Raw genomic sequence first — 15,792 nt, forward strand, 5'->3', positions numbered from 1 at the left:
ATGGACTATACCCATTTGGAAACCACGTGTACACTACTCATAGGAATAGGGTCTGTCAAATTTGATTACTGAGGAGATGCTGAGGTTTGGGAGCTGGATCCATTTACTCCGAAGCATATAGTGGTTTTAAACAGTTTATGGAAACATTTGTCACAACTGGTTTGGATATGTGGCACTTTGGCTGGCAGATTTAAGATTTACTCTCCATTTTAGTACATAGTTGTGTACCTATATCATCAAAATATATATTATTGATTCAGTTTACCAAACTTAAATTCTTCAAGTTCTTTAAGTTCAGAAATGCATCATTTAGATTAAAGGTGAGATCTGTCTTTTTTTATTTTTTTATTTTTGTAAGATTTTATTTATTTATTCATGATAGACACACAGAGAAAGAGAGGCAGACACACAGGCAGAGGGAGAAGCAGGCTCCACACCCGGAGCCCGACGCGGGACTTGATCCCAGGTCTCCAGGATCACTCCCCGGGCCAAAGGCAGGCGCTAATCCGCTGAGCCACCCAGGGATCCCCGAGATCTTTTTTTAAAAAAGACATTTGTACTTACCTTCCGTGAGGCCCCTCCCCTAAATAAATCATTATAACAATACTTAAATAGTGGTTTACAACTTTGTAATTTTTGTATTTTAGGAAAATATTACCATTTAAATGTCTTTTCTATTTTCTTGTTTCTGAAAAACTTTTGTTTAGATATTTAAAATATTAGCTATTAGTTATATGATTTATTTGCTCCTCAGATGCCTTATGGTGAAATTGAAGCGAAATCCTTGGGTCATGGTGAAGAAATAACAGGTGAACCATGCTATAAAAAATTGAAGTCAACTGAAGAGACTTATGTTTTTTCCCATCATGGTAGTGCTAATTTTCTCAGAATCCAAGAGAAAACTGGGAGTGATTGGGTCCCTGTGACCACTGTTGATGTCAGAGGACATATTTATTCTCAGAAGGACAAAACCAAAGCTACAGACTCACTGAAACCTGTGCATGAAGAGATGTGTAGTAATAGTAGATCAGATGTTATTGAATCCATTGATCCAGGTCCTGCATTGGTATCCAGAGATGATGAGATATATAGCACAAGTAAAGCATTTATAGGACCCATTTACAAACCTCCTGAGAAGAAGAAATGTAACGAAAGGGGAAATCACTCCGTCACCAGCAGTGGTATAGATGGCAAAGGGAGACGAGAACAGAAACAGAAATTCAACTCTAAAGTATCAGAACTTGACAATGAATTATTCCAGTTTTACAAAGAAATTGAAGAGCTTGAAAATGAGAAAGATGATTTGGAAGGCAGTTCTAATGAACCTGAACCCTCTGAGGAAAAACTTGTTACATATTGTCAGGATCATAATAATGATTTGTTAAAATCTGAAGAAGGAAAGGAAAGAGATAATAGTAATGTTCTTCAGTCACATTGTGGTTACCAACAGCACGTGGGGAACGAGCCAGGCAAATATCCTTATAATGGACAAGTAATACCTGCATTTTGTGATGATTCATTTACTTCCTTCAGGCCTGAATGGCAATCAGTGCATTCTTTTATAGTACCCCACGGTCCTCCTCCTCCCAGTTTTAACTGTCATTTAAATATTCAAAGATTCAGTGCTCCACCAAATCCACCATCAAATATTTTCCATGTCCAAGATGGCTTTCAGCATCAAAATGGGTATTATGTAAATAGTTGTCACATTAATTGGAATTGTTTGACTTTTGATCCGAACAATGACTATATTGACTGTAGTGAGAATACCAGTAGAGATCATTCCTCTACAAATGACTACAGTGAGCAAGATGAATATGTGAGTAATGGTTTCTGTGAAACCAGGGAAGGATGCTGGGAAAATCCTATGGACAAGCATAATGGAACAGGCAGGCTTATGAACCAGCATTTTCAAGAGGAAAAGTTAAATAAATTGCAGAAGTTACTTATTCTTTTAAGAGGTTTGCCTGGTTCTGGGAAAACAACGTTGTCTCGGTGAGTAAAGGATACCAAGTGAATGCTTGGTAATTCACTTAAAAATCGTAGATAATAGTAATCAATGACAAATGCATCCATGTTTCTAGTAGAAAATCTTTGTTAACATTTGATAATGACATTTGACAGTGTGAATATTTAAAAATATGTTTTCTGATGGAGGAAAGGAGAACTGGCATATAAAGATTCTGCTGAGAGTTTTAAAAATAGATATACCATGTATAATTATGACAGTGATGTAAGTAAATGCTATTTGAGAACTGTACTGGCCTTCCCTTTTTAGGTCAGCTCTCCAAGAAGAACTGGACTTGGGGTTGGAAGATTTGGGTTTTTGATCCACTTATTTCAAACTTTATGGCCTTGGACAAGTTTTGCTATCTGTTAATAGAATGAGAATTGTTATTTTTCTGGAATAATTGTGAGAAGCAAATGAGATAAACCAAGGAAAGGAGGTGTGAGTTTGTTTTTAGCACTGTGCCGTATTTATACCTTTGATTGGTAGAGGGAACTCTCTTTGTTCTTTAAATTTAAGGAGTGTGAAATAAGTAGTACCTGAGTTATAAATCGAGTTAGAACTGGTTATGTTTTATTGTATAACAAAATGTTTCAAATTTCTGTTTTTGTTTGCATTTTTAAAAAAGAATATTGATGCACTTGAATTCATTTGTGCAGTTGTGAAAAATAATACAAAGAAAAGCAAGACAAATTGTTCACAGTTTTTGTAGGATGACTCAAGATTTATGCCAGTTCAGGAGAAAAGGAAAATTGTTTGGTGTCTTCCAGGAAGGATAAAAAGAGTCCAAAGAACCATTTTATGAATTTATATTTACTTGCAAAAACAATCTAAACAGAAGTTTCTCCAGAAGCAATAAATTAAAGATTACACTTAGGATACATTTCAAGCTAAATTGTAAGCTGTGATTTTTGTAAATGAATTTAAATTTAGGTCTTTGCATTTTGATTCTTATTTTTAAAATATTTTTAAAAATTTATTTGAGAGAGCAAGAGAGCATGGAGGAGGGGAGGCACACATAGAGGGAAGAAGCAGACTCCCTGCTGAGCAGAGAGCCAGACTTCTAGGGACTCTATCCTGAGACCCTGAGATCTTAAACTGAGCCAAGGCAGATGCTAACCTGACTGAGCTGCCCAGGCGACTTGATTCTTCTTATTTTAACGAAGATTTCGTAGAGAAGATGAAACTTCCAACTCTTTAGAAAGGATAGAAATCGAATGAAGTCTCACAAACATGGGTAGTCTCCTAGATTTAGAATATAATGACAGAGGAAAGAAATAGTTGAAATTTGGAAATTATAGGAATCTCCTAGCTAGGGTCACCTGACTAGGTGTGGGTATAAAATAAATTTGAGAAGGAAGGATTAGATTTGGAATGACATTGGGGTATGTTGAAACTGAAGATGAATAAAGTAGTGGTAGTACAATAAAATTTCAAGGAGACATAACAAGTGGAAGGTGATAGATGCGATTATATATAATATGCATATTTGAGGAATCAAATGTATAAGAATGCAAGCTATATTAGTAACTACCATTTGTATCATGATTTACAGTCTAGAGTACTTTCATATATAAAAATCCTGTAAGGTGGGTTGTGTTGTTTTCATTTCATAGAAGGAGCAGAGGCTTAAGAGGATAAGTTCGGGTTAAAGGACTTGGGAGAAGTCCAAAGAACTGGTAGGAGGTCAAACTAGAGGTGTAAATGATAATGTGTTTTTTCCCTGCGCCTTCACTTTAATATCTGTTGCATCCATGGCCCTATACCTGACTCCTGACTTTCAGGAGCTTGTTTAAAGAAGCAGGAGTACCTGTTTAGGTTCTTCACATTTTGTATGACTTAAGATTGGTTGGTTGGGATTGGATAGAAAGCCATTTATTCTGTGGTGGGGAATGGCTTTATATAGGAGTTAGCTTTCAAAATGAGCTTTGAAGAAAAAAAGGAGTAAGATTTGGTAGATCGGAGTTGGGTTCATTTGGGGCACTAAATTAAAGGTACCATTATTTAGTATTGTGTGGTAATGAGCACAGGAGGTTAATGTTCAAATTCTTTGGGGGGTAGTATTCAAGTCCTCTTCTTCCTTAATTTAGTTTTTACCCACCTCTCCATCTTCATTTCTTTCTGCACTTGGACTAGCACCTACCCTCCACCGCAGAGACTTACTTGTTCGTTCATTGTTTTAGGACCTCACTTATTCAGAGGTTCTCTCAAATGCCTCTGCTTTTTGAGGTTTTGGTTTATCATCTCAGTCCTCTGTAATCCTTCTGAACTCATATAGTATTTGTCATTACCAAGTTTTTACTAAGTTGCTTACCCACAACTTTGCTAACAGATTTTAATGAAATCAGTTTTAGGTTAAATTCTAACACAAATACAGACTTTAAATATTTATGAGTAAGCTAGTGCAAAACAGTTTATCCATCTTTGTAGGTATGTGAAAGTCCTCTTTGTCCTTTTACACAAACCGACAGCACTTTGATGAAAGGTTCGTCTCAGGCACAATTCAACAAATTCTAAATGTGGAATTTTGTTACCATTGTAATTGTATCAGCTAAACAGAATCCTCTAAGTCAGTGATTGGACATGGGACCATTTAGGGATCAAGCCTTGGGTGTCATTCCTCAGGGTGTAGGCTATACATTTTGCTAGAATTCCTATACCCTGTTCATATGAGGAGAAAGGGTGAACCTAAAATGTTTTAGCCAATATGCATTTCTTCTACTGTACTGATTTCACCAATGAGAGAATGTATTTTCAGAAACAGACTAATTTAATTACTGTATTAGGAAAATATTGGGAGTTGATGTTGATCAGAGATAAACACAAGTATTTTCAAAGTGGAGAGAAGATGTCACACTGCTGGTTTTGAAGATGGAAGAAGGGACTATAAGCCCAGATATGCAGATAACTTTTAGAAGCTGGAAAATTTGGCAAGGAAACAGGTTCTCCTTTGGAGTTGGCAGGTGGAATGCCAGCCTACCTACACCTTGATTTTTAGCCCAGTGGAATTAATTTCAGATTTCTGACCTTCAGAACTATGCACATTGTCTTAAACCACCAAATTTGTGGTAATTTGTTGTAGCAATCATAAGCAATTACAGTTTAAAAAGAAATCTCTTTAAAAAGAGATCTTAAAAAATAAAATAAAATAAAAAGAGATCTCCCTGCTTTTGGAGAAGATCTCAGTTTAAACTCTGGAGGAAAGACTGACCTTTTCTTTTGTAGATCTTTTCTTCTGTATTCTTAATTGAAGGAGTGTCAAGAGAGTGAAGTGCCCCTGTAGAGTGATTCTGGGATCGAGGTATGCAGGGTCACTCAGTAATTAAGGAGATAAAGAGTTAATTAAAGTATCAATTCTATTCAGATATTTTTGGGAAAATCACTTCTCTTTGTATATGCACATGGGTGTACTAAAAATAATGTACAGTTCTTAGAAATTTTAAAAACAAAGTATGAAAAAACCTATTAAAGTTAACTTTCATAATAGGCCATGTGAGGAAATAGGGTTCCCAAAACTGGGTTAAAGAACAGGATTCAGGACAGCCCCGATGGCTCAGCGGTTTAGCACCACCTTCAGCCCAGGGCCTGATTCTGGAGACCCTGGATCGAGTCCCATGTCGGGGTCCCTGCATGGAGCCTGCTTCTCCCTCTGCCTGTGTCTCTGCCTCTCTCTCTCTCTGTCTCTCATAAATAAATAAATAAATAAATAAATAAATAAATAAATAAAATCTTTAAAAAATTTTTTAAAAAAAGAACAAGATTCACTTGTTCTTAAGTGAATTTTATAAGCATGGACTGCGTTAGTTATCTATGGCTGTGTAACAAATTACCTTATTAAAAACTGAGTTAAAGCAACAAACATTTCACAGTTTCTGAAGGACAGGAGTCTGCAAGCAATTATCTGGGTGCCTCTGGGTCAGAGTCTTTAACAATGCTGTGATTAAGATGTTGCCTAGGGCTGTGTTCTGATCTGAAGGTTTATTTTGGGGTGGATCTGCTTGGAAGATCTCTCTTGAGGTTGTTGTGAAGACTTAGTTCTTGTGAGCTGTTGGGTGAGGGGGCCTCAGTTCGTTTCTGGTTGTGTATAGGCTGGAGACCTCCCTTGGTTTTGTGCTCCTTGTACTGCTCACCACTCACAGCGTGATGAAACAAAGTGAGCCAGCTCTGAGCCCAAGACAGAAGCCACTTTTTTTTCTGTAATCTAGTCTCAGAAGTGACATTTCATTTAACTGCCATATTCTATTAGTTGGAAACTAGTCACTGACTTCTACCCACAGTTACGGGGAAGGGATTATATATAAGTATGTGAATACCAGGAGGCAGGGATTGGTTGTAAGCCATTGGTTTTGGCTCCCCCATGCATCTGTGTAAGCCATTGGTTTGTAGGCCATTGGTTTTGGCTCCCCCATGCATCTATGTAACTCTACTCTGGTGGCCTGATTTCTGAAATCATTTTCTTTTCTTTCTTTTTTTTTTTTTTTTTTTTGAAATCATTTTCTTTTTCTGGATTTGTAAATGTCAAATAAGCAAGGGTGTTATGAATATTAAATGGGATGTAGATAAAATGCTTGTCATTCAGTAAAGTTTCAAAAAGATAGACATGAAAAAATGTAAATCAAGTAGCCAGTGAGCCCATATCTCATTTTTTTTTTTATTAGACACTTGATTTTTCAGAGTTCTAAGTTTTGATGTTTGGAGAATTCATTTTAATACCTAATTTAACTTGTGAGAGTTTTAATAGAATTGGACTATAAGAATTGTGAAAATACTAATATTCCCAAGTAATTTATTTTTGACTCAAGTGATTAATATGGCATCAGATATATCCAAATTGATTATAAGTATTTTTTTTAATATAAGTCCCCAAAATATAGCTTTATAGTTTGAGATAATTCAGGGAATTTTAAAAAGCTGCATGAACAGTCTGAAAGGAAAAAGTCTCTAACCTAAAATTGTTTGCTATAACTATGATTTATATTCTTAAGATATTCTTCATAGAGATTTATTCATGTTTGATGTTTACTTGGTTTAATGATGTAAATTGATTTGCTATCTCCTACCCTCTGTCTCCATGCCTCCTCCACCCCCACCTTTTTTGAGGTTAAAACATTTTTTGGAGAGAAAAGCTACTATACTCTTGTAGTATTATATTATTAATATTTGAAAAATCACTGGTAATAATGTAATAGAATGGAAAAAATGAAATGGTATTTAAGAAAGATGGTAACAGTTTTATGGTACTGTTAAATATAACTAGGCATCATGAGGTTGATTATGATCAAAATCATTTTAGGTAATTGAGCTTTGGTTTGGAGTGCTAATATTGTAGCCTTTTTTTTTTTTTTTTTCCCAATGAGAAGCTTGAACTCAGAACCCTGAGATCAAGACCTGAGCTGAGATCAAGAGTTGAATGCTTAACTGACTGAACCATCCAGGCAGCCCATAGTAGCATTTTTATATTCTAGGTTATCTGTATAAACAAGTAAGATGCCAAATATGTTAGATGGCATATTTTGAGAAAATCATGCTGGCTTAAATAAGATATCCAACTCTAGCTTCACAACCAACCAACCATTTAATTTCACTTGCTTTGCTTGAAATAATTTGAACTATAATTCTGTAAGTGGAAATGCATGTTTAAAATTTTAAAATTTTTGTATATGCATTTTCTATAAAATATACAAACATAACTTGTTTAATTGCACATCATAGATACTGCACTTTTTACAAATTGAAGGTTTGTGGTAACCCTGTGTCAAGCAAGCTTTTGGCTCCATTCTTCCAACAGCATTTGCTCACTTAGTGTCCTTATGTCACTTGGATAGTCTTACAATATTTCAGACTTTTTTGTTAATATATTTGTTATGGTGATCTGTGATCAGTGTTCTTTGATGTTACTATTGTAGTTGTTTTGGGGTCTCATGAGCTGCACCCGTATAAGATGGCAAGCTTAATTGGTAAGCATTGTATATATTCTGACTGCTCCACCAACCTGCTCTTTTCCCATCTCTCTCCTGTTTTCAGGCCTTTCTCATTCCCTGAGACACAACAATATTGAAATTAGGCCAATAAATTACAATGGCCTCAAAGTGTTCAAGTGAAAGGGGGAGTTGCACATCTCTCACTTTAAAATCACAGGCTGGAAGTGATTAAGCTTAGTTAGGATTAAGCATGTCAGAAGTCTAGATAAGGCTTCTTGAGCCAAACAGATAGCCAAGTTGTGAGTACAAGAAAAGGGTCTTGAAGGAAATCAAAAGTGCTACTCCAGTGAACACACAAATGAAAAGAAAGCGAAACTGCCTTGCTAGTATGGAGAAAGTTGAAATAGTCTGGATAATAGATCAAACCAGCCACAACATTCTCTTAAACCAAAGCCTAATCCAGAGTCCTAACTGTAATTCTGTGAAGGCTGAGAGAGCTGAGGAAGCTATAAAAGAAAAGTTAGAAGCTGGCAGAGGCTGGTTCATGAGGTTTAAGGAAAGAAGCTGTCTCCATAACATAAAAGTACAAGGTAAAGCAGCAAGTGCTAGTGTAGAAGCTGTAGCAAGATCTAGCTTAGATAATTAGTGAAGATCTAGTTAAGATAAATAAAAGTAGCTACAAAAGTGACAGATTTTCAATGTAGACAAATGGCCTTCTACTGGAATAAGTTGCTGTGTAGGATTTTTATAGCTAGAGAAGTCAGTGCTTTAGCTTCAGAAGAAGCGGACTCTTCTTGGGCTAAGGCAGCTGATGACTCAGTTGAAGGTAGTGTTCGTTTACCATTCTGAAAATCCTAGGGCCCTTAAAAATTATGCTAAATGTACTCTGTCTTTGCTCTATAGATGGAACAACAAGGCCTAAATGATGGCATATTTGTTTACACTGCAGTTTACTGAATATTGGAAGCCCGCTGTTGAGACCTTTGGCTCAGAGAAAAAGATTCCTTTCAAAATATTACTGTTCATTAACAATGCACCTGGTCTTAAGAGCTCTGGTGGAGATGTTGAACAAGATTAATGTTGATTTCATGCCTGCTTCCACAACATTCATTCTTCAGCCCATGAACCAAGGAGTAATTTTGATTTTCAGGTCTTATTATTAAGAAATACAGTTTTTAAGGCTGTAGCTGCCATACACACTGATTCTCTGAAGGATCTGGGCAGAGCAAATTGAAAACCTTCTGGAAAGGATTCACCATTTCAGTTGCCCTTAAGAATATTTATGATTCATAGGGTGAGGGCAATATTAATATGAAGAGGAGTTTAGAAGTTGATGCCAAACTTATGGATGACTTTGAAGGGTTCAGGTCTTCAGTGGAGGAGACAACTGTGGATGTGGTGGAAACAGCAAGAGAGCTAGAATTAGAAATGGGGCCTAAAGATGGGACTGCATTGCTGCAATCTCATGGATAGCAAGGAAAGTGGTTTCTTGAGATGAAGTCCACTAGTGAAGATGCTATAAAGATTATTGAAATGACAACAAAAGATTTAGAATACTCCATAAACTTAGTTGCTAAAGCCATGGCAGAGTTTGAGAAGATTAACTCTGATTTTCAAAGAAGTTCTCTTGTGAGTAAAATGTTATCAAACACCATCACATGTTACAGAGAAATTGTTTATGAAAGGAAGAGCCAATGGATGGGGTAAACTTCATTGTCCTATTTTAGAAAATTGCCACAGCCACCCCAGCCTTCAGCAACTACCACCCTGATCAGTCAGCATCTATCAACATTGAGGCAAGACCCTCTGCCAGCAAAAAGATTACAACTCGCTAAAAGCTTAGATGATGGTTAGCATTTCTTAGCAATAAAATATTTTTGAATTAAGGTGTATACATTGTTTTTTTAATAATAACTTTTATGTACTGGGAAACCAAAAATTAATTTTGACTCTCTTTATTGTGGTACTCAGTTTATTGTGGTGTGAAACTGAACCTGCAATCTCTCTGAGGTATGCCTGTATACAATTTTATAATAAGCTGAGGAAAGGAGAGAGATGTTTATTTTAATAGTCGAAGTCCTTCTTATTCCTTTGTATTAGGAGGTATGTATTCTTGAATCATCCCAAGACTATACTCTTATATTCTTAATCCCTTCCACCATTTTCCACTTAATACAAATGCCACCTAAAAAAGTACCTGGTTGTAATTGTGTAGATTTAAGTGTGAAGTGATATTTGAAATCTGAAAACTTTTAAGGTTCAGCTCCTGTACTATTATTCTGTTTGCAGTATATTTACAGGTAAGTACCAGAGATTCATTTAATAACCTTTCCTATGTGGCTTATTTTTTTGATGGTTATAAATGGCACTTTGTGATTTCTTTTATTAACAGAATTCTGCTTGGTCAGAGTCGTGATGGCATTGTGTTCAGCACTGATGACTATTTTCACCACCAAGATGGGTACAGGTATAATGTTAATCAACTTGGTGATGCCCATGACTGGAACCAGAACAGAGGTTTGTTTTGGGCCAAGTCTCTGGGATGGTGTATTTGACTAGGAGTCAGAAGACTTGAGTTTTTATTCTTGACTTAACTTTTACCAGCTGAATGACTTTGGCAGGCCATTGAAATAGCTTTGAGACCCAATTTTTTCATCAGAAGTTACACTTGCTTTACTTTATTAGGTTATTGACAAATTAGAGAATTTAAATAGGTATATTTTGTAAACTGTAAATAGTGTACCAATATAAGCTGATAAAATAGAGGTGTAGGATATTTTGATAGCCTTTATTTTATACCTCATGAATAAATTCAAAGAACTCTTCATACTGTTATATATTCCCCAAAGCTATTTCCCTAAGAGTAATAAATGCTGATGTTTTCTAAGGCTTAATATAAGGTCTTTGAATATTAAAGTTTTCCCTATTGACATTACTCTACAAAAAATGTACTTTAATACTTTTTTAGAAGCATATCAGTCAATATTTTCTCATTCTGGAATAGTGATTTGAACATTGACTGCATATCGTGTGTTTCAAAGTAACCTTTTTCTTATTTAACAGCATCTTATTTAACTGCAGTGCCATCATCACACTTAAAAAAGAAAAAAAAAAGACAATTCCTTGACATCATATAATATCCAGCTTGTAATGAAATTTCCTGTTGTCTTTACACTTGTTCTCTTTGAATCAGGATACAAGCCAGATCCTGGCAGTGCATTTGGTTTTAAGTACAGTAATATCTATCCTTTTTTTAATCCCTTCTTTTTGCCTTTATAACATTAATTTGTTGCAGAAATTGGTTGGTTGTCCTATAGAATGTCCCATATTTTTTAGTTGTCTGTTTGCTTCCTTGTGGTAGCTATTTAACCTGTTCTTCTTTCTCCTCTATTTCCTTAAATAGAACTTAGTTCTAGACAGGAGGATTTGTTAGTTTCAAGTTATTTTTTTTCATAAGCATATGTCTAGTTGTCCTAGTTTTAATAATACTAAGATTGATTAATAGCTTCAAAGAGACCGCCTACTCTCTCCATTATCAAGTTCCCTATCAAACTTACATGTAATGGTTTTATCCATCAGTGAACTGTTTCCCGAATGAGACGTTTCATTAAACATTGCAAAATGGTGATTTTCTAGGTTTAAGATTCCTTCCATGTTAGAATTCTTCTATAATAAAGAACATTTCACCTAGAAATAGCTTTAGGAAAAAAAAAAAAGAAAGAAATAGCTTTAGGGTTGTCCTAAAGTACAGTATATACAGGAAGAACAGGATGAATGCTTTTCTTTTTAATTGTCTATTTTCACAGTAAGGAATTTCAGGATATCTTTGAGTAAAATCTTTAATGTGAAATAAGTTTGATTTTGAGATTATTTCCTAGTGTTGGTTCTCTGACACTCTAGGATTCTCCACAGAGCATTATGCCACAGAACATTACTGCATAAATCAAGTAATAATGGTATTGCAATTCTGAAAAATATTTGGAGTTATTGGACTAAAGTTAAGGGCACTAGTAGTAGGTGATGAGTGGAATGAATAAGCAGTCACTATACTGTTGGAGAACTGTGAAATGTGTTTGTGTAGGACATTTTTTTTCTCTTTGCAATACCAGTCTAGAATATTACATTGAAATTTCATGCCATGTGAGTTAATACTTGCTAAACAAAAAATGGTGTTTCGATAAACTACTAGTTTTATTATAACAGATTTTTCCAAGGTAATGATAGTAATGATAACTAACAATTGTTATACATTTTGCGAGTTATAAGTATGATACTTAGAACTAAATTTTTCTTTTCAACAGATGTTTATTGAATATTTTTAAATGCCAGCTACTATTCTGGCAATCTCTGCTTCATGTGTGTTATTAGAAGAATCCTAAATTCATGTTAGATCACCTATAAATTAAAAACCTCTCCAGGGTGTCATTCTGTCTCTTAGAGTATGTAGTTATTTTGTTTAAGAAATGACTCTCATTATTTGGGTAGTCAAACATTGTTTACTTAGAAACTCTTTCCTCCTAGAGTACACTGGAATGTGGTATTGCATTATGATTTTTCATGAAAAGTAGATCATCATCTCATTCCTGCAAATCAGAGATTTAATCTTATTATTAAGCTGCTCTTCTAGGATATAACACCTTAACAGGTGCCAGCCTAACTATCAGACATTAAGACAATTAGTTTAGCAATTTTTTTTTTAATGAAAGAGTTTATCACTATTTATGATTGAGGATAGAACACTGTAAGATGATAGCATCTTGATATCCTATTTATGACCCAAATTCTAAAGTTCTTTTGGTATTTCAAGACATATTCTCCCAAATATATATTCCACCATAGTCATTATAATTTAACTAACCCTTAGAATTCTCTCTCGCCCTTAGACATCCATATAAGTGTTTTCATTATATAGAACTTAGTGTTTTGATTTTAAGTCCCAACAAAACTCCTATATCATTGCCTTTTGCCTCAGCCTTTTAAATTGTATTGTAGGTTCTTGATTATGTTTCTTGTCTATTTACATTTAGGGGTACACACACCTCTGTCGTTAACAGTGGCTCACTGTGGCAGTGATTCTTATTACCTCTTGGGGAAAGAGAGGGCAAAGGGATAGGAAGATGTAGTTTAGAAAATTTCTATGTGATCCCGGCTCCAATTTGAGAATTGCTAGTCCTAAGAAAGACTTACAAAGTCAGTTGAACTGTGGTCCTTAGCTACTTGGTATGTAAGTTCTTATTTCAGAAACATTATTTGTAATTGTAGAACATTGGAGAATATAGATAAGCATATATTGCTGATACTACCATTACCCTCAGATGACCACTTAGGATATTTAGTTTCTCTTCCCAGATCTCTATATTTTGACCATAATAAGGGTATACTTACATATTGTGTTATAATTTGCAATTTTCAGTTAACAGTCTTCCATCTTTCCATGTCAATAAATGTTTACCTCTTTTCATACTCAGACTGTATTCAGTGTAACTTGCTCTTGTATTTCCTGTAAATCAAAGTTAGCTCTAGACTCAAGGCTTCCTTACCTGTAGCTCAACAAAATGTTTTTCCCCAAATGTCATTGTCAACACCAGCAGCTGGTCCAGAGAATACACATTACCTGTGGTTATGTCTCTTAATTCTCTTTTAATCTAGTAATCTAGTGGAGTCCTCTTTTTTGTTCATGACACTAACTCAAGAGATTGCATAGTTTTGGTTTTAAATACAGAGATATAGGAAATTTCTTAATAATGAATATTTAAGTTTTATTTCATATATTTTATTCTAATAGTTCTCTGGTTTCTGTTTTTGTTTTTTAAATTTATTTTTTATTTCAGCAAAACAAGCTATCAATCAGGGGAGATCTCCAGTTATAATAGACAACACTAATACACAAGCTTGGGAAATGAAACCATATGTGGAAATGGTAAATATGTGATATGGGAGAGTTTTAATATTTTATTCTTACCATTTTTTTCATACTCTGAAATTTTGGTTACTTTGATCTTCATTACATAAACATTTGTCCCTGTTTTCTAAAGAGGTGTGTTTGTTAACTTGGTTTTTAAAAAACTGGGAATGGTACTTACTAAAAAATATGCTCATCTTGTTAGTTTTGCCTGGACTTGAAGACAGTAATTCGAAATTGTCCAGTTATGTGGTCTTAACATTTTTATAAACCATATTATTTAAAAGTAAAATTTCCCTGATCAAACAAATTTAGAAATATTGTCTAAATGAAGCTTCTATTTATCTGACTTCTTTTTTTACTTTAAGAAGTATTCTCTGGGTTTTTGTTTTCTTCCTTTCCTTTGTATAGGCCATAGGAAAAGGATACAGAGTAGAGTTTCATGAACCTGAAACTTGGTGGAAATTTGATCCTGAAGAATTAGAAAAGTAAGGCACTCAAATTTTTTTTGAATCCTTTATCTTTGAAAAAATTTTTTGAATCTTTATCTTTTTTCCTTTCTCTTCTCCTTTTCACAGTTTCTTTACTAGCTTTTGCTTGTCATATGTTTGCTATTTGTGAATAGGGACTGTTTTCACTTTCTGTCAAGAGGAACATTGACTTAAATTCAACGTTTCTTGGGGTACCTTGCCTTGATCAATTTTATTAAATTTTCCTTGTTAAGTGTGTGTGTTACTTTCTCTTATGTAAATTCCTACATTGCTTCATAGTTATTGAATGCTAGCAGGGATCTAGAACACTTTGAGGGAAAAGTGAAGTAGGCTACTTACCTGCATCACTTTTCAAACTTTTCTTCCCATTTTAGGTCACATCATCTTTTTACCTGGGTCATCTTCTCTCTCTTTACCATCTTTACTACTATAGATTCATACTCTATAGATTCATAAACCGAGATCCTTGTAATCTGTGTTTTAGAATTCAGGGTCTGTTTTTGTTTGTTTTTTTTTAATACAAAGGTAATATAATGCATATACATAGTCATAATGCCCGTAGCAGAGTTTGGGGTAGCGTGTCATCATCACATATTCTATTTTTTTTCCTGTGACATATCACTACTAGTCCTCTAAGTAGATAAGAAAGATTCTGCATAATGTAATTTCATTCTGAATAGATTGTGCTGCCAAATGAGTATAGGTTTGGTTAGATTTTGCTGCCACATGAGTCAACAGAAAACTGAGTTCTTAGGCCATTTTAATTTCAAAATTTGTGGTGAGGGATTGTGGACTTTTATTCCTTTCATCCCTGGCCTTCCATTTGTGTTTACCTTTATCTCTTTCCCCTCATGTCACTGGTTTTCCTATGACTCTTTTTCTTTCTTTGTTTTTATTCTCCTTCTCTGCTTTTGGTAACAACTTTGAAAAATAATTCACGTACCATACAATTTATGCATTAAAAGTGTACAATTCATGGTTTTCAGTACAGTTGACTTTTTTTTTATTTTTTTATTTTTTATTTTTTATTTACTTATGATAGTCATACAGAGAGAGAGAGAGAGAGGCAGAGACACAGGCAGAGGGAGAAGCAGGCTCCATGCACCGGGAGCCCGACGTGGGATTCGATCCCGGGTCTCCAGGATCGCGCCCTGGGCCAAAGGCAGGCGCCAAACCGCTGCGCCACCCAGGGATCCCTACAGTTGACTCTTAATGCAGGAGTTAGGGGTGCTGACCCCCTGGGACAGTTAAAAATCCATAAATAATGGATTTTTGAGTCAATTTTTGATGATGACTTTTGATCCCCCCCAATCTTAACTACTAATAGCCTGCTGTTGACCAAAAACCTTACTGATAACATAAACAGTTGATTAACACCTATATTTAGTTACATGTATCATGTACTGTATTCTTACAATCAAGTAAGCTAGAGAAAAGATGTTACTAGGAGAATCAAGGAAGAAAAAGTAC

General features: G+C 35.0%; 1 protein-coding gene across 15 annotated transcripts in view; it reads left to right on the forward strand.

Moving 5' to 3' along the window:
• N4BP2L2 (NEDD4 binding protein 2 like 2) overlaps positions 1-15,792 on the forward strand; it is a 78,581-nt gene that overhangs the window by 904 nt on the left and 61,885 nt on the right. For 5 of the 15 annotated variants that reach the window (XM_077868158.1, XM_077868161.1, XM_077868167.1 and 2 more), the window contains exons 2-5: positions 755-1,995; positions 10,322-10,446; positions 13,761-13,849; positions 14,243-14,319. In XM_077868158.1, coding sequence (XP_077724284.1) covers positions 755-1,995; positions 10,322-10,446; positions 13,761-13,849; positions 14,243-14,319 — 1,532 coding nt within the window. Of the gene's footprint in view, positions 1-754; positions 1,996-8,832; positions 9,816-10,321; positions 10,447-13,760; positions 13,850-14,242; positions 14,320-15,792 lie in introns of those variants that run through there. The other 10 variants (XR_013362799.1, XM_077868162.1, XM_077868164.1 and 7 more) reach the window with 10 other exon arrangements.

Source organism: Canis aureus, chromosome 24, assembly GCF_053574225.1.
Source record: "Canis aureus isolate CA01 chromosome 24, VMU_Caureus_v.1.0, whole genome shotgun sequence".
Taxonomy (NCBI): Eukaryota; Metazoa; Chordata; class Mammalia; order Carnivora; family Canidae; genus Canis; species Canis aureus.